Below are 23692 nucleotides of genomic sequence, written 5' to 3'. Positions count from 1 at the left end.
TTAGCTCTTAAAGAAAAGATATCACGTAATGAAGACTGGGTGGAGGAAAAACAGTGTCAGCTCTGTACTACTTTATGCCACGCGTGTAATCCCCAGCAGTGGCAGGAAGACATCACAGGAGGAGAAGCGATCCCAGCAGAGTTCTGTTGTCAATCACCCCTGAAACATCAGGTAAACTAACAAAAAAAAAAAAAAAAAAAAGGATGTTTTCTAGCTCATGATCAGTTGCATTTTTCAGGTTATCTCATTAAGATACTTCAGCCCTTTAAAAAGAAAAATATTTCCTGCAGTAATTCTCAAAGAAAAATAAATCACCGTTCTGAATGAAATGTCACTCCCAGCGGCCGGTGTATATTGTTCTTCTCCCGCAGTTTTTGAACACCGGGAGCTGCAGAACTTGGCGTGCGCGAGGTGCCGGCGGTCCCGCACTGCTGCGGCTGCCCGGGGCACCGCCGCCGGCTCGGCAGGCAGCGCTGCCAGCAGCCGCCCACCGGCACGGCCGGGCAGCGGCCCCGGCCCGGGCGGGGCGGGGGGTCCGGGCGCCGCCTGATTGGCCGCAGCGCGGGGCCCCGCGGAAGGTGCCGCGGGCGGCGGCGGGGGCGGCGCGGCGGGTGCCCGCAGAATGGGCGGCAGAGCCGGCTTCTTCGAGGTGGGTGCGGACGGCGCCGGGGGCGGGGGGCGGCCAAGGCGAGGCGAGCCCGGGCCAGGTCCCGCAGCATCCTGCCGCCGGTGGACGGGGCTGCCCGGGATCCCGGCGGGCTCCTTTCTCTTCCCCGTGCATCTGCATTGAAGCACCGGGGAGCCGGAGCCAGCCGCTCCCGAGTCTGCCGAGGGAAGTGACCGCCGCCGGAGCCGGGCAGAGGGACCCGGAGGAGCACGCTGCTCCCCGGGGATTTCATTGGGGCGAGGGCGTAAAAGAGACTGCCGCCCGCCCCGTCCTATCCTTCCCCGGGCACGTTCCCCTCGCCGTTCCTGATCCCCGCGTCCCCGGTGTTCCTCGGATGTGTTCCCGGAGAGCGGGGCGGGGGGAATCCCCGGGCTTCCCGGCGCGCTCTCGGCGGTCCGCGGAGGCGCCGGATCAATGGCTCTGGGCTTCTCGCGGGTCCTGCCTAGGGCAGCACCGCGGGCAGCCTGCGCTGGCTCTGGCAGTGCGTCCCAGCCCTACGGAGAGAGCGAGAGCAAGGAATGTTCTCGGCACCTTCTGTCCCCAACTTCTCTGAAAACCCCGTCGCCAGCCGCTGTGCACCTCGCGGGCAGCCGTCCCGCGCAGCTTTCCGGCCCGCTGCAGGCGTGGCCGCGGGCGGCAGCGCCCAGGGCCGGCTCGGCTCGGCGGCAGGGAGCCGGCGGTGGAGTTGGTGCCCTGGCCCAGAGGACGGCTCCCGGCGCGGCACCCACTGCCCGGCGGATACGGGCGAGGGGCCTCTGCTAGCACGGAGCGCTCAATCTTGAGTGGGGAATGAAAAACAGCCGGGCGGAGTTTAGTACATCAGCTCCTTGTGCTTACAGAAAGCGCAGAGTAATGTGCACCTGGGGAGCTTCAAGGGTAACATCTCATCACATATAAACAGCCACACAGACTCTTTGCTAGAATTAGTTAGGCTGGCTAATACAAAAAATCTAAAGAGCGGCTTGTATTACAAAAACAGGTCTGTACAAGCTAAATGACAGCAATCCTGAATGTGTTTCTGCAGGCTTATACTTGGGTTTCTCAATAAAAACTTACCTAAAAATTGCACAGGGGGAGGAATGTTCTTCCTCCCGTGCAAATTACAAAGCAGTTGTTATAACACAAATAGAATCCAAAGTCATCTGAAAATCATCTACTCATTTAGTAACTCACCGTGACCTAGAAGTTCAGGTTTTACTTTTCAAAGATATAAAAATGATCCAGACATCACAATTCAACAACATAAACTGCCTATAGCTCTTTTGAGTGTGAGGTAGGCACCTGCACTGTGCTTTTTCCTGAGCAGTGCTGACTTCCGAGGATTGTTTTAGGAAAAACAACCAAGCTTTTACTGCCTCATGGATTTCTACCAGTGAGGTAGAACTCAAACTGTTGTGAGATGCAAATGCAGGAGCAAGCACATGTGTAATACCCTCCTGATTGCCTTTAGTCACTTTGGGTTTGCTCTTCTGCCTCAGACTTATTTGAACTCCTCAAGAGCACTAGTTACTAGAAGACCTCAAAAACACAGACATCATTATTGTTACCTGATTTTGCAGATAGGCAAACACACAAAAGTTGAATGACCTGCTCAGTCTCGCTAGGCAGGACAATAGCAGGAGATCCAGGTCTTTTGAGTCCTAAGTCAAGATCCCATGTTTAAGCAACACTAAAGCAAACTCAGCATAATTCATTAATTTACTTGTCAGCCTTGTATGTCTTAGTCCTTTTCTTTTTATAGCAGATAATGGGTGGAAACAGATTTGCCCAGCTCATCCAGTGTGTGAGCTGTCTCAGGGGTAGGGTGTGGACAAAGACTGCCTAAGTAGCACTAGCAGTGCAGTTCCCATTGCTTTCTGCACTGTTCTCCCTGATTTGTTTTCTGTTACAAATCCATTGACTTTGAATCCTGAATTGGATTTCCCAACCACGCATTCAAAGCTGAGCTATGTAAAGAGAGAAGGTGAGTGTCCCACTTCTCTCAGTAGTTCCTGGGGAGGGCAGGCAGAATCCCTACTGTTGTTATAAACTTAAGCATTCCTTCTTTGAGGAACTGTATAAATTTGTTCTTTCCCCTACACATTTATAAACCATTTACCCTTCTTCTGTGGTGCTTCCTGATAAGAATCACAAATCACTTCACAATCACCAAACTGTCATGTTTACCTCAGATGTTGGTTTGTTTCTACTTTCACCTCATTTTTTTTATCACTAACAGTTTAGAAGAAGCTTCTCAAGGACAACTATAAATAAATATGCATATACTTGAAAATACTGCACCTGATAATTTGAGGAAATTTATGACAGATAATTTGAGAGATGTATGACAGAGACTTGTATCTAGATTAATGTTCTTTAGGAGTGCTCAATTCTCCAAGTTGCATAGAGAACAACTCTTCTGACCTATTCGAGGTCTGTTTCAGAGCTCATGATACTGTTTATCCTAACAGTGCCTCTTTTCCTCTTTTCCATACAAGGGATGCCTATGTGACATGCTCAGATGTAAATATCTCCAGTTGAGCTCTGAAGTTAGACTAATGAATTGTACCATTTCTTCTACTTGACAGGTTTAGATCTTCAAAAGCATTTAATATAAAGAAAATAGTATGGTATGCTGACTTCCTAGAGGAAAGATCCTTGAACAAATATATTCATACTATAGAAAATTAGTGTCACAAGAGCCACAGTTGTACTTTGGCTTCCTTAATTAGTTTGGATGGTAAATGCCTTTTGTGAGCAGTGATACCCAAAAATGTTTTGCAATCTTCACTCCCTGATGATAGATTGAACTGACATGTGCAGTACAGTCTAAAAGCAATAATGTACTGGCCCCCCTTGTTGGCATTTAAAGTTCCCTCCCTCTTCTGTCTGTGATGAAAACCCTCTAGATGTAAGGGGGGTGGTGACTGCTGTCTGGCTGGCATGGCTGAGATGTCACAGCTCCTGTTACAAAGGCTTCTCCCTCTCAGAACTATGCTGTCTAAAGCCTTGTCAAGTAAGAGCACTGAGAGCAAGTGCTAAAAGCAGGACTGCAGAACATGTCAAGATGCTGTATCCTCCAAGAATTGCCAGAAAGACGAGGCCACATACGAGATATTTGAGCAGTCATTTAAAGGGACAACTGATTTCCCTGCTGTTTGAAGACATCTGCTCTGTTTTCACAAGTTACACTAAAGATTATTATCATAGAAAGAGATGACATGGCAAATGTTATCCCTTACTCTTCTCTCACCACTTTTCCCCACACTTACCAACACTTCAACATTGAGTTGTACTGCTTTACTTAGAAGACAGCAATTTGTCTTTTTTCTCTGTGAAGCTTGAGAGAGAAACTTAATTTTGTATAGGAGAAGATGATAGTAAAATGTTAATTGGCAGGAAGTACATGGAGCTACTCAGAATTTGAAGGTTACATTTGAAATTAAAAGTCTTATATTAGGAAAAAACATGGGCTTCTTTGAAGTATATTTTTAAAAAACCCACCAGTTTTGTAAGTTCACCTGTTTGTATAAGCTCTCTGAAATTCCCAGGGTTTCCAGTCTTCCTGTGCTATCAAAAGACAGCAGACCCATCCTTGATGCTGCAAGGTAAAAAACAAAGAAAAAAAAACTCTTCAATTTCTTCAATTCCATGTCAAAAGCATAGACTGTATGTACATTTTGACATTCCTACAGCATATTATGCACAGAGTAGTAACGAAGCTAGAACTACTGAAGTTTGATAATGCAAATCACAGTGCTGATACAAAGATATGATTGTGATTTCACAAAAAATTTGTATAACTCTTCTACCTGAATATTGCCATTGTAGAAAATAACCATAAACCAAAGCCCCAAGGCAGTGAATATTCTCTTGCACAAGGAAAAGGCTATGCAGTGGTGCTGGAAAACCCGGATGTCTACTTAGCGTTGAGTCAAAGCTGGCTCAGGTTCTCAGATGGAGGCACTCCAATGTGCTTCATAGTGACAGTGATACTCAGTGAATGATGTGACTTTTCAGTATGCCTGGGAAATTGGCAACATGCAGCTCTGTGTTAGCCAGCCTAAGTAAATATGCACCGAGTTTATTAACTGGTGGAGGTTCCTTTTCATCTTGTGTTTCCTCCTGAAAGATCTCAGAGTAGTAAAAGCTGAAAAGTTTTCATAGATTTTCAAGAGCCAGAATTCACTGTGACGGCCTTAACGACTTTTCCTTTCTTGAAAAATAAATCAGCCTCCCACCTGAATAGACCTTCCTTTTCCTTCCTGACTGTTCTTATGCTGACTCATTTTATCTCTACCAATTATATAAATGAATCCGTGTCTTTCTGAAGGGTGAGCATTTGTAGCTTTACCTGTTATCATCCTTAGGCCCAGGTCTACATTCAACTTGGGTTTTGCAATATGTTTGGGTTAGGCACCCAGCTCTGAGGTCAGATAGGACAATTTGGTCAGGGTATCCAAGTTTACTTCAACTCTTATCTCTTTACTGTGTGGTATCCCAAAAGGCATCTGCTATAGAGAAATACTGAACAGAATTACAATGGAAGGGAGCAGTGATAAAAGGAGCCCAGAGAGACAGAAATTCAGGCTTTCTCTTTGGTGGGAGACAATTCTTTTCACTGAATTCCTCTCCTGGCTGTACTTTTTGGTCTGCTTGTGGGAGAAATGGGGAATGGCAAAAGACATTCCAAAGCAATTTTCCCACTTCCTGGCAGTGTGTCTAACTATTACATGTAAAGCATGAAGAACTTTATCATCTCCTTTGCTGACAGTTTAGTTTAATCCAGAAAGAATCTAAATGCTGTGCATTGTGCTGACCTTGGGATAAAGATGCTTACCGGATCAATATCCTTGGGGATTTAGATGAGAGCATGTCTAACTAGCAAATCAGAAACAGGTGGAAGAAATAAAAATGCAGTATGAGTGTCAGCACAGGTCAAACCCTGGTGCTCACTGGCTTGCAGAAGAGCAGAACTTAGGAAGCTGAGGAGTAAATACCTAGAGTATCTCTTGTGAACCTGTAAATGTTAGACATATAAATTCTACAAAAGTGAAAATTCATTTTAGAAAACCCTTTGAATATGGGTATCACTGTATGTTTTTATACACAGTGAAATAATGCAATAAGATTCTAGTCTCATGAAATATGAGCCATTGCTTCAGAGGTAAGGATTTGTTTAGCTGGACTACTAAAGAATAGAGTATAATAGAGAATAAGGTTCAGCACTCCACAGGTAAGATGATGAAATTTTGCTTTGTGAACATTTGCCTTGGTTCTGGTTTGGGAATTCCTCCCATAGCATGTGGTTAAGCTGTGAGTCTCCCTGCCTCAGGACTGTTTACACAGGTTTAAAAGGCAAATGGATAAACTAGTTGAAGAAAGAAATCCATGAAAAATTATTAAATACATAGGCAGCACTTCTGATGCAGGAGAATCAAAATCACTGTGTCTTTCCCTTTCCCTCAGTCACTACAGTCTTGCCCTGTTTTATTACTTTTTCTGAGTCACCTGCTGCTGGCTGTTTCAGAAACCAATTCTAGATGGATCCTTAGACTCATCCTCTGCAACAGTTTGTACATTTGGGTGCAAGAGAAGCTTCAGACTGAGAGTCAATTGTAAAGCAGTAGCACAAACAGAATTTTCAGTCTAAGTACACTTAAAGCAATCTCCCTTTGGCTTAACTCTTGACTTGAGGAAAACTATTCTTGATATGCCCTAGGATGAGATCACACTAAGGCACGCTTGCTCCCTTCAGAAACAACAAAAGAAAAGTCAAAGGAGATAGAGAAAATGAATAATTCTGTAGGAAAAAATGCTTAGAAACATTCAGTTTGCCACAGTTTGGACTGTGGCAACCACTGTATTCATTTTTTAGAGTTAAATAAACTGATTTATGTAAGCATTGTAACAGTTCAGGGAGAATTCATTCTGCATTGCTCTTTCTCAGACTGGTTGGTTCCTATACTGTGAAATAAACTTTTTTTTAATATAAACTAAGTAATTTTTTAAAAAATCAATACAATATATGCTTATGTCAGTGCTTATAAAGTCTCACTCAAGTTTACTCAATCTACTGATTACAAATGGTTTCAAATTAAACTTCTAAGATGCACAGACATGATAAATGTGTCAGTATTTCCATAATAGTTATCACATTATTTTTGCAGATCTGTTGATCCTTTAGCACTTTAGCTATGGCTTTAAACTGCAGGAATTCAAGTGACTATATTTTTGTAATCCTCTTACAGAGACACTGCATCTTAAAAACTTTTTTTAAACACTTTGCTCAGCTGTTTTTCCCTTATGAATACTTTTATTTTACCTTTTTATTTTCTGGATAAAAATTTAACAGCTGAATGTGCTTTTCTCTGCTTATATTGTGTATTGATTATTCTTTGCCCCCAACCTGTTTGTGTTCTAAACATTAATAATCAAGACTTTTTCTTTTACAAATGACGCTATCAATCTTTAATCCTTATGCAATTGAAGAAATTTGTCTTCTAGACATCAAAGATATATATTTGTAGTCACTTAGAAAAGAGTTTTTAACGTCTTGCACAAATCTGCCTATTGATTAAGTTCTACTCTAAGTAGTCTCAGAGAAGCTGTAGTTTAAAATGTCTTTAAAAATTCACCAAATAAATGGACTGTAAGTCTTACTGCACTAATGCAGGCCAACAGTTGGTGTCCTATTGTGCTAAATGCTTTGAAAACACAATGAAATTAAAGTTCTCTGAGCCAAACAATTTATGTTTAAAAGAGATGATACCCATCAGTAAGTGTTCCAAGAACAGATTGCCGGGTGGCTAAAAACTGTTGCCAACCAATGCATTAACTGCCTTGGTGCTGTGCCTCAAGGCTGGAAACACTGTGTTCAGTGCTAGGCTGCTTCATGGGATTGGCCAAGATGTTCAGGAACTACCATTTCTTGCTTTGGATCAGGCTTTTCTGTTCCTTGTGCAGGGAACACCTACACTGGGGGATGTTCTGATAAATCTAAGAAAGAGATGTGATAGTTAGAGGAAACGGTTACCTTGCTTTCACTCTGTTGCTGCACAATTTGCTGTGGACTGGAGTGGAATCTAAAGCTGTTCCGGCATCCATCTTTCTGAAAAGGGAAAGACTGTTTGATATTTGCTTAGATCTTGAAAGTAAATTAAATGTTTGAAGTGGGAAGAAAAAAAAAATTGAGCAATTTAGGTTGCAGGAGCCTTGTGGAAATCATGCAGTCAAACTCCTGCTCAAAGCAGATATATGCAGATCAAATGGCATTGGGTCCTGTCCAGTCTAGCTTTAAATGTCTCCAAGAATGGAGATTCCATATCCTCTCTAAGCAACTTCTAATATTTGGCCTATTTCATGGTGAAAAAAATTTCTTGTGTCTGGATTTTCTCCTATTGCATCCAGACACATTCCCTGCCCCATTATCTCTGTGCACCTCCAAGAAGAGTCTGGATCCATCATCTCTATAGGCTTCCTTTAGGTATTTGCATGGACCAGTATAAGCAAGTATGACAGTTGGGCATTTGAAAGCATTGCGCTGGAATGGAACCAAATAAGAGTGAAATCAAGCTTTATTTGTTTGCTTTCCACACTGATTCTAAAGGTTCACAGAGACTTCTCTACAGCCACTCCCATGAAAACTACAGAGCAAAAGAAAAACTCTGTAATTTTCAGTCTGGTCTTGTGCATAGCAAGAATAACCCAACTAAAATACCTTAGGTGGCAGAAAGATATTTTAACCACTGTAATTGACCTAGAGAATATCTCTCTAATACAACCACTGGAGGCCATAGATTAGAACTGCCCCTGGGGGATTCTGATAAAAAATATATATATTTGGGTTGGGGATGGGATGGGAAGGACACTACTAAAAGTGTAGACACTGCTGCAGTCTGCAGGGCAGCCCAATGGTATTTGTTGACAAAAGAGCTTTGAGATACACCAAAGGTTTCAGTAGTTCTTGTAGCAACTTGGCATCAGAAGGGACAAAAAGTGGTGTACAGCCCCCTCTCTGCCCTGTACTTGTTCTGTGCACTGCAAGTGTCAGAATGATGTATTTCAAGAATAGTCTTCTGGGAAAGGAATCCACTTCATTTGCTTTTCCATGGAGATTTCACACAAACAGACATTAAAACTGGAAATGTGTATTATTTTAAATACAAAAAGAACAAGGGAAAACATATCCTAACAATCCATCACATAATTGTTACATATCACAAAGGAGGAACAGCACTTATGTCCCTCAATGTCCCAGTTAGAGTTTACAATGCACAGGCAGAAAATACCATGGAATTAGTGTTCCTTGTGGAGATCAGATTTGATAGGTGTGACTGGAGCTGAAGTGCTCCATTGCTGTGCCAAAAGAAAAAGAACCCTTTGGGACAAGTGAAACTAGGAAATAAGATACTCCAATCAAATGAGCTCTTCAAAGCAACCCTCTGAGAAAGATACTGGACTGTGACTCCTATTTTTAGTGAGGAATCATATTTAAAGTCTAATGTTAATCTATTCTCTTGGCCAGTTAATACCAAACATAATTAATGCTAGATGTTTATATAAAAACCCCAACAACTGCAATGAGGTTTAGGGAGCTGCTGCAACTGGGCTTTGAAATGTCTGGGGATTTTCTTCTTGGCTCTTGATCAAAATCATAACATTTTGCCAAACTGCTATTTGATTGTGGAAATAAACTGCTCTTTCCTTTTCACAGCTGTAGCTAAACCTCTGCTTGGAATATAAAATGCTAATATGTAGTTAATAAAACAAGTGATTGAAGAGGCAAGAGTAACACTAACTATTTCTATAAAAATGTTTAAGTGTTTGTGAAGCCCAGATATTTAGCTACATTTATTCATTAAGTCCACCATTATGTCCACCAATATTTTCCACTCTCTTTGCAATTAAAATATTCTGGAAACAATACACAATAATCTTCAAGCTTTATGTACTCAGAATATTTGCTTTTATGCATATATATATACATTTATATTTTTTTTCTTAAACTCTTTATAATGTTATGAGTCATAAAAGTATTGTTACTTAGTGATTCCTGTGAAACTTCTCTACCCCTTACTTGTTCCACTTGCTCTAGCATAAGAAAATAGCCAAGGTCACTTTTTTGATCAATAACTTATACTGAATATATCCAAGAAGACAATTAATTTGGCTTTTTTTTTCCAAGTTGGGTGCTTTTGGAAACTGGTGATTGAAGCTGTCTCTTGAGAACATTAAGAAAGTTTTTAACTCAATTCACAGATCAGAGAAAAATGGTGTCCCACTCTGAGAGTCACATTAATTATGAATTTGGGAATCAGCTAAGAGTTTACAAGTTATTTAGCCAATAATGATTAATTATCATTTTGTGTCCTCTCAGGTGGAAATCCTTGATTGGGAGACAAAGAAACAGCTATGCTTCCTAGATAAGGTAAAACAAAAATCTGCTTAAAAGACTAGGTGACTTTTTTAGAAATTATTAACTCTTCTTAAGTAGATTTAGTGTTTATGAAGGGTATTTCATCTCCTCGTAGCCTTTCCTTGGCCACTTGCAATGATTATGCAAACTTCATACTGACTACAGTGTATTTCAACCCTTTTCCAGAAGGAGCTTTTGGGCAAAAAGGACAACTTCAGTTGCTTCACTAAGAGGGTGCCAGTTGTGTGGTACTCTGAAGCCATCAAATTGTCCCTGCTGTAGTAGTAACTCTTGATCACTGCTAGAGAAGCTGCCTCTGAAACAGGTGTCAAAAATTGTCCTGCCTTTTTCCTGTCAGTTCTTTGAATCCTTCATGCCAAGGCTAGACATCTGTAAGAAATAGTTACATTGTCTAATTCACATTTCTATTTGGCTTAATAGTTTTACACCTAGTAGTTGTCTTTCAAAACATACAACTTATATTTACAATATTTTTGTTGCCTAGGTGGAACCAAATGCTACAATTAGAGAGATCAGATTGATGTTCCATAAGTTATGTGAGTATAACTTCTGCAGCAGCTCACATCCCATCAGAATATCCAGTACATAAATAGGAAAAAACTACATAATTTGAAACATAATATACACATAATGCTGATAACCTGCACATGAATGAGATCACAGTGAGATTTCAGTAAAATTATTTTATCCTTTCCTGATACAGCTTTGTATTTTTTTCTGCTGCATAATTATCACCTATATTAGTGTTGAATAAATATTTATAAAAACCTTTGAACAAAGCTCATCTTGTTGTATTGGGTTCATTACAGCAGTGGGTGATGTAAACTGAACGTTGTATATCACACAGCTCTGTATGGTCTTACAGATCCTCGGTGGTACCCAGCAAGGCAGTCAATAAAACTTGATCCAAGTAAGTACTTGTGAGGTCTGGAGTAACTAAACTGAGCAGGGCCCTGGCATGAAAGGTGTACTTAAGGGTATTGGCACTTGAGAATCTGTTTCCAGCTATGTTAGGTAGCACTGTGAAGACTGAGGAGAATCCAGAACTAATACAATTCTTTGGAAGGAAACACAGTTACACCCTGGTGTCTGGTAATTAACTCAAACTCAGGAGTTTGCACCTTGTTCCAATGCACTTTGTAACTACTGAGCACTGTTGCTTTTCAGAGAGGCAGCACAGGATCTAGATATTCACTGCCCTTAGCTGCAGTCAAATGATCTCCATGATGATACTCAGCTGGGAGTACAAAAAAGGGCTGCGAGTTTGAGCTATCAATTCACATAATCCTGTTCTCAGGCAGGAATTACAGTTCTTTTGAGGGAAACTAATGCAGAACACATTGCTGTGGACGTAGCAATTGCTGACAAAGCTGATGACAGCTGTCTGACTTCATTAATACACTTGTAGGTATTGCTACTAGAAGCCTCTTACGTGGCCTGAGTCCACAAAAGAAAGTCTAATTGCCAAACTGTGTTAATTCATTTTAGCTAAAATATAACACTGTCTTCCTTTGCTTTCATTAAGGATAAGTTTATTTAAACAATCCCTTAAAAGTATGCTGGTGAAGATTTGCTTATTGTGTAAAATCTATCCATGGAAAATAGATGTATGATTATTTGTTTCCTTCTTTGAAGGTCTCCCTTGTCAGATTCCTCTATGAATTTATGTAGTGAGACTTGCCATGAGAAAATGCTGGCCTTCTGGAGATTCCTCCAAGTCTAGGCATTAAAAGCTCAAGTACAGTGGAATCACCTTCTAGCTGGTTGTTTGGGAAAAGAAAGGCAATGAAAATTTCTAGAGGAGAGTTTTCCAAACACAGCTTATCCTATCTTCTGTCTGTCTGATGATGAGCAATGAGAAGAGCGGAAGAGAGAGAGAGAGAGGTGCAGCTGACTGGGAGGTCAGTGAACTGTGATAAAGGGCATTGCCCCATCAACAAATTCTGCTGTTGGCAGTGATGAAGAAAGTCTACTAGACTAGGCAGGATTGAGAATTCTCTTAACTGTTTTGGTGTGAATAGAGGATCCAGGCTTATATGTGATTACAGGGATAAATAAAAATTAAGTGTAAATATTCTTGGTCTGTTTAATGAGATTCCAATAAAGCCACATCACATCAAGGAGTCTCATAGATAAAGCACCATATAAAGCTAGTATGCTTCCAAAGTGGACTTGAATGTCACTAAGATGTAATTACTTCTTTCCTTCTCAGAAGGAAAGTCCTTGAGGGATGAAGAAATCCTGCAGCACCTCCCTGTTGGCACAACTGCTACCTTATACTTTAAAGATTTAGGGCCACAGATAGGATGGACTACGGTGAGCTCTGCTTCAAGTCTGAGCCATTTTAATTGCTAGTTTTCTACAGTTAATCCTTACATCACTTTTTGTTTCTCTCCAATATTTCTGCATGATGTCTGCTCTTATAGTGGATGCAGGCAATGAATCCTCATTGCTTCAGTTCATTTAATCAGGGAAAGCAGTAACAGATTGAATGCCTATTTAGTTCCCTGGGAGAGCAGCAGTGGAAAACCTGCTGTAAGGTAGGTTGGCTCTACAGAACTAAAATGCAGGTTGTCAAATGGATGTCTACTGCAAAACCATTAGGAACTAGGTATGTAAATGCCTTTGGCAATCTGCTCCACAGGACCTGTGTAACTCCTGACAAAATTAGGATTATACTCCAATGAGTTTGTCCTGCAAAGAGGCATGGGAGCAATTTCACATGTCAGTACTTGAAGTGACTTCAGCAAGAAAATGCATAAAATTATGATTATTTGCTGTCTGCCTGTGACTGTGTCTCAGGATACCAGTGACAGGCTAATGACAGCTAATAATTTCTGCAATATTAGCAGCCATCCACAAAGACCCTGCATATTTACTGTCTTAGCTCAAATGCAAATTATATCACAACTCACTTGGCAGGCAACACAGCACTGCTGTTTATGCAGTGAGGTGACCAATGACCCTTCCAGCACTCTAGAAGGTCCTTGCTGCACAGTATTACACTAGTTCCAATAAACAGCACAATGTCAAGGGAAAAGTACCTTGTAATTTAAAGGCATATTTACCACTTATTAACTATGAGACATTAATAAAATCTTGTGTTGATTACAAATAGCAAAGACAATGTTAATAGGAGGTAAAATTAAAAAAGTCAAATATGTTTTGCAAGACTAAGTCTTCACATCTTTACTTTGGATGCAATGCTGATAAATCAAGCAGCTATTACTCAATCAAAAAAAAAACCAGGAAGACAGACAAAAACTTCTAATGGCAGTGACACATGTGCATTAATATCCACCAAAATATCACAGGGCAGAGTGACACCAGGCTTCTGCTATTTCATAATCTTTAACTCTCCTTGCCCTTCAAGCTACTTCATTCAAATACAAACCAACAAATACTTCATTTTGACTTATTTGATTTTATATTATCAAATAAAAAAGATGAGCTTCTCATCTGCAACCAAACCTGATCTTCACCAGAGAAAATGCTGATTGTAACAGAAGTCAATAACCCAACTTTTCTGAGTATCAAAACAACTCTAAACACACTAGAGAACTGGGATTGTTTGGGTTTCTTTTTTTGTTTGCATTCTTTAGTTGCTGGGTTTTTGTTTGCTTGTTTGTGACAGAAGTACAGTCAATTTCCCTTCTTTCTCTGTAAGTGAGGTATGGGCCTACCTTCCTCGCTTATAGATGAGTGGAAAATTCAGCTGTTAGTATTTGGTTCAAAGTTCAATTTAAAGTGATATTCCTAAGAAATACACACTTAGCTGAAATGAAATCAAGTTAGAGAATAGCTTCTCTGGTTTCCTCTTTTTTTTTTTTTTTCTTTTTTTTTTTCTTCTTTCTTTTTATTTTCCTTCTAGTATTCCAATTAAAGCTTGTTTGAACATAGAATGAAATTACTGTTTCCCAGGACAACTGCTGTGCTAACTGTTCACACAGATGGGGTCACTGTGAATACTTACAAGCTGTGTTTCCAGTTTAAACAAAATTCAATCAGTAGAAGCAGCACTCCTATTTCTCAAGACAAATTCTTCACCAAATTTCATTTTAAACCAAAATAAAGCAACAGCTTTTGAGTGCAAGAGAAGGGTGAGAGCTGCATAAATGTAACATGCATGCATATTTGTCATGATCTCTGGGCTGCCATTATTATCTTTTCATACCCATACTGTGTCTGCTGCACTGGCAATGGCTGTTTGAATGCATCTGAGGCAAATAATTGCAAAATATTTATGTGCATGGCTACCAGTTTCACAGCCCAAGCCCAAACCTTCTACTCCCTCCCTGCCTCTCTTAATGCCATCCTGGATGTGTGGAGGTGTTTATCCCACTGCATTAGTTATCACAAAGAGACCAAAGCAAAACCATCATCTAATTCAGCTGTCTAATTGTTTTCTCTCTTTTTGCAGGTATTTTTGATAGAATATACAGGTCCATTGTTCATCTATTTTGTGTTTTACTTCCGCATGACTTTTGTCTATGGACTGGATGAGAGGTTTACATCAAGTCCGCACCCAGTAGTTAAGTAAGTCTGTCTGCAGGCTTGAGCAGTATTTCTTGTAGTCTTATTCCAAATGTCTTGCCACACATGGTTTTTTTAAGCACTCTTAAATGCTTTTGTCTTGCTGTTTCTAGCTTGGCATGTATCTGCCATTCTTTCCACTACATCAAAAGGTTGATTGAAACCATGTTTGTTCATCGATTCTCCCGTGGGACTATGCCACTGAGGAATATTGTGAAGGTAAATTGTGCCAGAATCTATCCACAGCTGCCCTTACAAATCCAGCCTACACTCTGCCTCTGCACCACAAACATTTTTGTGTGGCTTTTGTAGCAATGCACAGCAAATCTCACCCATAAAGCTGCCCCAAGTTCTTTCAGAAGATTTTTTAATGTCACTATTGTATAACCCACATGCCGTCATACTGTTACTAATATTCTAGAAGTCTCATTACTTTTTAGAATTTTAAACCTTCAGCAAACTCTTCCTTTTCACTCAGCTAGATCCTTAGGTATGAATGTTTTAGTAACAAGTTAACTTTAAAGGTAGTACAGGCAGGCACCATGGTGGGAAAGCTGCTTTTGTAGAAAAAAAATCTTTTTGGAGTAGTCATTTTATATCTGCTTTGCCCCAAAAATTCTCTTTGTTGTTAAGGAACTCTTAATTTACCTTTGATCCAGTGCAAAGCAGCTCAGTCGTTCTGCATTTTCTTCTCCACAAGAGCATTCCCTGATGTCACCAGTGCTGCTGTGGCACAGGGCAGCTCTTGGGGTGCAGACTCTATTCCCTGGGTGTCTGAGAAGTAGTGCAGTGACTGCATGGTTATGCATAAGCTGTAATTATTTTACAATTGTTTGCAACAGAGAATACACTAGTAGTCAAAAGTACAACTTATTCTAAGAAAGACAAGAGATTAACAACTGGAAAAGCATTTAGGAATTTTAACATTTGGGATTTAGGCAGCTCCTTGTAATTTGCACTATGGCAGTGATACTTGTAGCAGCTGAAGCTCTACCTTGTGGCTAACTCCTCACAGCTGTCCAGTGGCTCTGGTCCTTCAGGTGATAGCTTTCAGGAAATGAGGGTCTGTAGCGGAGCAGTGGCCCTTCAAAAGAATCCTCCCTAGAAATTTATTGTGCTTCCTGCAGCAAGAGTTGTTAAAAGGGTCGCAGATCTCATTCTTGACACAACAGGGCTTGTAGATCTTTTGTTCTTGACACAACAGTAGCTAATGCATGCTAAACAGCAGATAAATGAGCAACTTTACCTTGAAAAAATAATCAGTGTGGTAATTGTTTTTCTCACTGTCATCTCTGACAACGACTTGTTCCTTTCAGACCATACAAATGGTTGTTGCTAAAATTGACATTTGTACCAATCATTCTGATCTCTCCCCCTTTTCCGTCTTCTCAGGTTGGTGGCCCTTGCTTTCATCTCTAAAGTTGCTCACAGTTCTTATTCTACCTGTTTAGCAATGCTTGAGTTTGATTTGCTTTTATAATTTCATTTGCCTTAGTGGTGTTACTCCAAAATTGTGCCAGTGTGAGAAACATCACATCTTTTTTCCATTTTTCCATCACATAAAAGTGGTAGACAAAGCTTCTTACTTTCAGGGTTTGATCACATACACAGCAGATAGAGAGAGGTTATTTCCTAAGTGTAGTGAAATGCTGTGTGTACAGGAGAGACTTCAGTCTCAATAAGCAGAAATCTGAGATGGGAATTGATGAGAGATGTGCTTTTCATTCTTTTTGCCCAAATGGAACTAGGAATAAATTATACCCTACAATGCAGCAGCTTTACCAAAAGCAGAGCATCTAACATAGTATAATTTTTTCTAAGACATGATTTTTCTAGGCATTGGAAAGGAAGAATACCTGATTTATCTGGACCCAGTAAACAACTCCTTAGGGTGAACAAAATATGGATTGATACAAAAATTGTGTGGTGATAAAGGAACTAATTGAAAGAAAGATAATTATGCCTGCGCCAAAAAAAGGATCAGTCAGACCTTTAATAATAGGGAAGTACCAGAAGAATTCCTCAGAGATTAATCTCATGATTGGTCTTACATGGTCTTTCTTTACCCATGAACATTTTTGTGAGTAAAAAGAAGGGATATCATCACTTTGTAGAGAAACTTCTGGAGGAAAGAGAACATTAGATCTAAATAAATACTATTTAAACCAGAAGACAAGATAAGAAGACAAACAGAAGGGTACATGCTGGACATGAATAAACATAGGCAGGATATCAAGACCTATGGATTGTCAATTGCAGTAGAGAAGACAAAAGTCCTAACCTAAGTTTGGAAACTTAGGAATAATTTACTTATGGGATCCCTGCAATATCTGATCTTGATCCACAGCTTTATTATTCAGGATTCACAGAAACTCTTTCTTTTTTCCAAGTGAGTTTATGAAGTCTGTATGGTCCTATTTGAAGCTCACTGGAGGTTTTTGTATGAGGAATAAGGATTCAAGTGGCAGCTGGACATTTACAAGTATTACTGTAAAGGTCCTTAGCAGTGGTAGACCCCACTCATTTTGAAGTTTCTTTTCTTATAACTGAGGAATACTCTTGCAGTAAATCATGTTCTTTGGCTGAATAGCACTTGTTCAGTTCAATTAGAACATGTATTGTTGGGAACTGAGCCATGATTATTTATTTATTTAATTTTACTTCACTGAAATCCATTGCCATATGTTCCATCCTCTGCCAAGCCTTGAAGCTAGGAGAAGGTTTTTCTGAAGATGCCATTCCAAGATTACAAGAAACTGTTTCCACCTAAATTTGTACAGCAGTCAGTAAATTGAAAGTGCCTGTTGAAGAAGCTAGTTTAAGGGAGGAAGCAGTAGTTTATGGATAGGACATTACCTATACTGCCCCTCACTGGTTCTGCTGCATTTCCTGGAGGAAAATGAAGTCATCACAGGGAAGCTATTTTTTTTTTTTTTTTTTTTTTTTTTTTTTTTTGCTCATTCATCCCACTTGATTTGTAATTACTGGTTAATAATTTGCTTTTTCTCATCAGTTATCTCTTACACAATCTCAGAGCAAGGACATACCACGTGCTTGTATTACAGCAGACCCCAAAGGGCATCCATTTTGTCTGAGGTCTCTGGGCACTGCAGTGGTTCCATTAACCCTGAGAAGAAAGTGGAAATGCAACTGAACGTTTGATACAGCTGTTTGCAGCAGATGAGGGGCCACCAGCATTGTCAGAAAAATGCACCATCAGACACTGCAGTCAGCTAGTGCAGGTTGGACACGCTGAGGTAATCACTTTTCCAGGGTAGCATTGCTAGAAATGCAGTTCTGGTATATACAGGGAGAAAAGACTGCAAAATTCAAAGCAAAAAAAAAAAAAAAAGTTAAATCAGGCAAGACAGCCTTGGATGGGATTTTTGCCTGCATGAGCAGGGAAGGAAGCGGTGAAGGAGAAAGCAGAAACACCTAGGAATGTCTAAGGTACAGGAACCTATTTGGAAGGCCAAGAAAAAGAAAGAGGACCAGAAAGAATAGACGACCTTTACGAGAAAGAGTAAGAGGATCAGAGTTTTGCTCAAAATTGAAAATAGGATGCAAAGAAAGATAAGGCAAAGAAAAGAACAGAAGAAGTGGTGAAAGAAAGATAAAGAGCTCAGCTGTGGTCTTGCTGAAATCCAGGTGATAAATAAACATACCCTAATACATCAAAAACTGAGGCACTAGCTTGGGTAAAGAAGACTAAACTGATGAGAGGCAAATGTATGAATTGTTGAGGGTTAATGTCTGTCTGCAAGAGAATGGCACCTAGAAGTTAGAGCACAGAGCAAGGGAAGGGTCCAAGAAAGGGCCTCCTTCCCACCTACATATATATATATATATATAGAGGGAGACAATAAAATGTCACCAAGACACCAAAGTAGCAATGACTGTCAAAAAAAAAAATCCACAGGAGGCATGGCCAAGGAGGCCAAATAAGAAGTAAAGATTGTCATTGTAAGTTATTTTTTCATGGATGAAGCCTATGAACAAGCACTGAGATTGGTCAGGAATGTGTCAGTACAGCCATTAGTGACAGCTGTGTTATCAGAGTTTAGAGAGTGGAAACTGCATCGCAGAAACACACGGACAGCATCAAAAGTGACAAACTAGAGAAATCACAGTGAAAGTGTAGAGGAAAGCATCAGGCAAAAGTTAAAGCATGGGGAAGAAATAAACTCATGAGGTGAAGAAGAGGACAGGAGATTGGGCAGTGCAAAATAATAAACAGAGAAGAGAGGACAGTGCCCAAATCTGGTCTTACAGTCTGAGGGGTAAGCAAAACAAGTTTCTCTTTAACATACAGTCTGTATGCTCTTCAACTTTGCCCAATGGCTTGCCAGACAAGACAATTTTGTTTTCAGTCATATGATCAAACTGTTTATAAACTTAACAGGTCCGAGATATTTTAGAGGAAATCTTAACTCTATTAGTACTATTTCCTTTATTATTTCCTGTTACCTGCTCCCACCTGCCACACTTAGTACTGCCATTTCTTGTTGTACTATCAGCAAGCTGAAGGATTGTCCCAATCCATTGTTATCAACAGTCCTTGCAGTGAATGTTGGCCTAAAAGACTGTATTAAAACAAAGAAAAAATACTTATTTTTCAGAACTGCTTATATTACTGGGGATTTGCAGCTTGGCTTGCATATTACATCAATCATCCTCTTTACACTCCTCCTTGTAAGTAGCAAAACAACCCTCAATGATTTAAGTATTTATGTATGTACTTTGTGCACTAGTATTAATGACATGCAAACTCTTTTTTTAATAGCTTATGGGAAAAAACAGATAAATTTTGCTGTCATCATGTTTCTGGTAGGTTTCTTGCTTTTTCTATAAAATGCCAAAATATCTTGCCTTATTTCTTCTGGCATATAAGTGGAGGAGTGAGTAGGATAAACAGATACTTAGGACTAGGACATTTGGGATGTACTACTAAAGCTGACCACTTGCATGCAAAACAGATAAATCCATCAGTTTTTAATGTGATTTTAATGTGATACACAAAGGAATATTTTGATTCAGTGTCCATTCCAAGACTAGGATATTTATCTGCTGGGATGATCTCTCATAATCTATAGAATTTTGTGACCCTGTGTTTAAAAGCCAGTTAGTTTGTTTTGTGAACTGTTTATTGAGTGTTAAGAATCATAACGGATCATAAATCTCAGAGAACTGGCCAACTAATAGAGTATGTTGCTGATAATTTCCAGTGATAAAGTTTCATTTTGCTGAGCTTCAAAATGTGTTTACAGCTTTCTCTATGATTCAAAATTGTTCAGTCACTGTTCATTCTCACAATTCCTAGGAACACTTCATACATGCAGAAGCAAAGTCAGTGTAGCCAATAAAGATGTACTTCTATAAAAAGACTTCTCTATGTATGTGCAACTTGTTTAGAACATCAGCTGCTCACTTGCTTTGACAAATTAATCATCAGTGACTGCAGGATCCCAAAGCAGCTTCTCAGGATGAAAATTCTTTGAGGTCATAATCTATTCACATTTTATCAAGAAACTCCATAACTAAAAGCACAGAGCTGTGAATAAAACTCAGAGGGTCTGACCACTAGTCATTTGCTAATAGTTATGCATTGCAGGCACTGGAGACTGTCCATAATCATATAAATGGGTCATTTCAATACACTCTCTTCATAATTGATTGGAGAAGCATTCTTTAAATCCAGTGAAGGAAGTTGGGTCAATTATATTTCATGACTCATATCAATTATACTGTAGAGAAGAAAACTTAGAGACCAAACTATATCTTCCTTGGTTTTGAGAAACCAAGACTATGCAAATAATTTTGGGATGTTTTTAAAGGCATAAGAATGATCAAAAAATAAAGCAAGTATCCCCCAAGTTCACTTCTATCCTCTGTGGTTTATTTAAATTTCAAGGGGATTATGTAAGTAATAAATTTGATATTTTGGACATGGAGTCCACAGTTTCTGAAAAATATCATAAATATATAACAGAATATTATATGGACTCATATTTGAATGGAGATGTTTCATCCTTCTGTCAGTAGTCTTAGTTACGGATATTTATTATGTTTATAATAGATTATTTTCCTTTTCTTAAATATTTTAAAGAACCTCAGGAAATAACAAAAGGAAGAAAAACAAATAGAAGGGAAGAACATTTTTAACTCTGTCATACTTTTTCTTGCAGCTGTGTGAAGCTGGAAATTTTTCCATTCATGTTGCACTCAGTGACCTCTGGAGAAATGGTAAAAACTGCATCATCATTTTTCAGTTTTGCGCAGCCATTCAGTACTTCCTTCAGTTACTCTGCTTCAGGAATGACCTGATCCTGGGGGGTGTTGATACCCCCCCTGACTAATGTGGGAGCATAGGTTGCTCAGCATTGTAAAGATTGGATTCTAAGGGAAATCAGACAGTGCAAGGACTCTGACATCAGACTGTTGAACAGCACTTCTTATCTTACTGTAATCTTTATTCTTTTGGGCTGGGTTGTGTTGGGAGCAGTTGTATTGGTTATACTGCCAGTGCAAAAAGAAAGAAGCTATGTTCTGGTGAGCAAGGGAAAGTTCCCTCACAGGTATCCCATTCCTCTTGTGAGTCCAGAGGACATCCTGTCTTCCCACATCCTGTTTGTCCCTCTGACAGTCCACAGAAGTAGGCAGAGCTGGGTTGTCTTTACAGGAAACAATATATTTAGGAGTGTGAATATTTTGTGATTTGTTTTCTAATCTATAGGATCCAAAACCTGTAAGATCCCATATCCAACAAAGAATCCTTTCACATGGCTGTTTTTCTTTGTATCTTGCCCTAACTATACATATGAGGTATGTATTTTCAAACAAGATGTTCAGATTTTAGTTTCGCTGAATATATTTTTGTTTCTTTTAGAATGTTTTACATGGAAGAAACCTCTGGAACCGTTCAGCTCAGTACATTTCCCCTCCTTCCCTAAACCCCATGAAATCAGGTTGTGGACAAGCAGACACGAATTTGTCTGCTCTTCCTCCCCTCCCTTGGGTCAGTACTGATGTGACTAACCTTACACAGGCAGCCCTGACCCTGGGCCAGTGCTTCTGTGTGGCTGCTAGACAAGACATATACTGTAAAGCAGGGCAAATTCTGCAGCCAGGAGCAGGGAGATTGTCACTGAGCATGTGTTGCAATGAGGGGATGGGGGTGTCTGGTGGATTTATAATGTAAGAGCCTAGAAATATCTCTGCAGGCAGGAAGATAGTGGTCAGACAAATAAAAGATACTGTGATAGAGAAAATGAGCCAAAGTCTTCTTCCCCATTTTAAGTTACGCAATCACTTGTGTAGGTGGTGACTGCTTTAGAAACTTTCATCAGTTTATCATTTCATATTCCTTAATCAGGAGCCAAACTCCTGAGTTCAAAAGCAGATAAAGTCAGTGCAACTCAGTGTAACGTTCATTCTTGCACAGAAGGACAGTGTCAGGTTTGAAATTCAGTGGAGATCAACAGATGTTAAGGAGAACAGCATTGGGCCTTGGACTATAGAAAGTTACCATTGCTAACAGTGATGAAGGTCTGATGAATACAAATTAGGCAGAGAAACAGGAAGGACACTGTTTGAATGCTTAAAAGTTTGTCATTGTAATAGCTCTGGAAGCAAATATGAAGGTTTTGTTTGTCATAATAAGGCACTGTTCACCTTTTTGACTAAAGGTCATTAACAGTAGAAACTGATCTGGCTGACCTTGATTTTTTTATTTACCTATACTAGGACAAGGTTATTTTGATCAATAGAGAGATAAATGCAAATGCTGTCACCAGAAATATTTTAAATTTCCTTGGCCAAAACAGGTGGGGACCTGGATCAGTTTCACTATCATGACTCAGTGTGTTCCAGGTGAGTAATGTTTTGGTACTTCAACCTGAAGTGATGTCAGCAGCAAGAGCATGTTTTTAATGTGATAATGAAATGTATCTTTTTCTTCTTCATTCCAGTGGGACTGTTCACCTTGCTTTGCTTCATTCAGATGACAGTCTGGGCAAAGGATAAACACTGCACCTACCTACGAGAATTCAAGGATTATCCAAGTCATAGAATGCCAATTATTCCCTTTTTGTTGTAAGAAAAGAAGGCTCAATTTGAATATTGCACAGATCTTCAAGAAGAAAAACCTCATAAATGTCCTGCCAAATAAATGAATTAATTAAAAGGATTTTGGTGCATGTTGAATCTCCACTGCTAAGGGAAATTGTATGCACTTGAAAGCTATACTTCCTTACATTCAAGAATTCTCAACTCAGAAGCACCTTAAAAGATAAGGCTTCGTTGCACAGCTGCAAAAAGAAAAAATCCCTGCAGTTCACTGTAACCTGACTTAGATTTTTCTGTACTAGTCTGTTTAGATTGATGGATCAGAGACCCTGAGAAGTCTGTGCTGAAAAGCAGCTCCAAATTTAGCAGTGGCATTCTGCAAGACAGAAGTACACTGGAACGAGGACACACCAGCTAACTACCAGAGCTCAGTTCAGCCAGCCCGGCCAGCTGGCCTCAGGACAGTTGCATGATCTGCCTTCTTTGACTTGAAGAGAGTGTGCTGCCTGGAGGCAGGTGCTTTGTAACAGATAACATTACCAAAGAATATGAATGGTTCCTGGAATAAAGAAATAGGCCATATCTCAAAAACCTGATTTGGGTCTAACCCCTAATTTGCCAAAAGAATCTTAAGTAAGAAGTAATATTATTTGTGAATGGAATATCCTCTGCTGGGTTTTTTTGTTTGTTTTTTTGTCTTCATTAGTAGTTGCATACTAGTAAATAAGATTCAGAAGCAATCTAACCTATGCCAGATCTTTGATATCTGGTCTGTTTTGATATAACATCTCCTTATGATACTAATCGACCTTTTACCCAGCATTTTACACCCGGCTTCTCTCAGTAGTTTTTAATGCACTTTGTAAATACATGAAGTGACTGCTAGTCCTTGGAACGCTCTTCCTATTTTCAGAGCCAGGGAGAAAAATCAGCTTCCTTTTGGACTTCCTGTGTTTCCTTTGTCACAGGATGTTCTGTGGGACTTAGTTGGGTTTTGTGTAAATCTAGTT

The 23692-nt window shown here is 39.8% G+C and overlaps 1 protein-coding gene across 3 annotated transcripts; it reads left to right on the top strand.

Moving 5' to 3' along the window:
* The first annotated feature begins 598 nt into the window (after positions 1-598).
* LOC128811452 (very-long-chain enoyl-CoA reductase-like) lies at positions 599-22801 on the top strand. 3 transcript variants are annotated; one of them, XM_053985097.1, is made up of 13 exons: positions 599-649; positions 10026-10076; positions 10570-10621; positions 10951-10995; positions 12298-12401; positions 14506-14621; positions 14732-14837; positions 19238-19310; positions 19402-19445; positions 20804-20861; positions 21352-21440; positions 22442-22487; positions 22586-22801. In XM_053985097.1, exons 1-13 carry the CDS (start codon positions 623-625, stop codon positions 22711-22713), a joined length of 939 nt encoding a protein of 312 aa, XP_053841072.1. In that variant the 5' UTR covers positions 599-622; the 3' UTR covers positions 22714-22801. The 3 variants fall into 3 exon arrangements, with proteins under 3 accessions (XP_053841072.1, XP_053841073.1, XP_053841070.1); XM_053985098.1 differs by having other exon boundaries at positions 22362-22487; positions 22586-22668; XM_053985095.1 differs by lacking the exon at positions 599-649 and having other exon boundaries at positions 9996-10076.
* Positions 22802-23692: the final 891 nt, after the last annotated feature.

This window comes from Vidua macroura, chromosome 9 (genome assembly GCF_024509145.1).
Source record: "Vidua macroura isolate BioBank_ID:100142 chromosome 9, ASM2450914v1, whole genome shotgun sequence".
Classification (NCBI taxonomy): Eukaryota; Metazoa; Chordata; class Aves; order Passeriformes; family Viduidae; genus Vidua; species Vidua macroura.
The sequence above is the reverse complement of the archived record's forward strand: the minus strand, read 5'-3'. Positions and strand labels throughout refer to the sequence as shown.

What these genes read in the sequence shown, in the direction of transcription:
- LOC128811452 (XM_053985095.1), top strand. Translation starts at nt 9,996, where the DNA reads ATGATTAATTATCATTTTGTGTCCTCTCAGGTGGAAATCCTTGATTGG. An exon ending in ATTGATGTTCCATAAGTTAT is followed by an intron (nt 10,622 to 10,950) that starts GTGAGTATAACT and finishes ATGGTCTTACAG; the next exon opens with ATCCTCGGTGGTACCCAGCA. An exon ending in AGTCCGCACCCAGTAGTTAA is followed by an intron (nt 14,622 to 14,731) that starts GTAAGTCTGTCT and finishes TGCTGTTTCTAG; the next exon opens with CTTGGCATGTATCTGCCATT.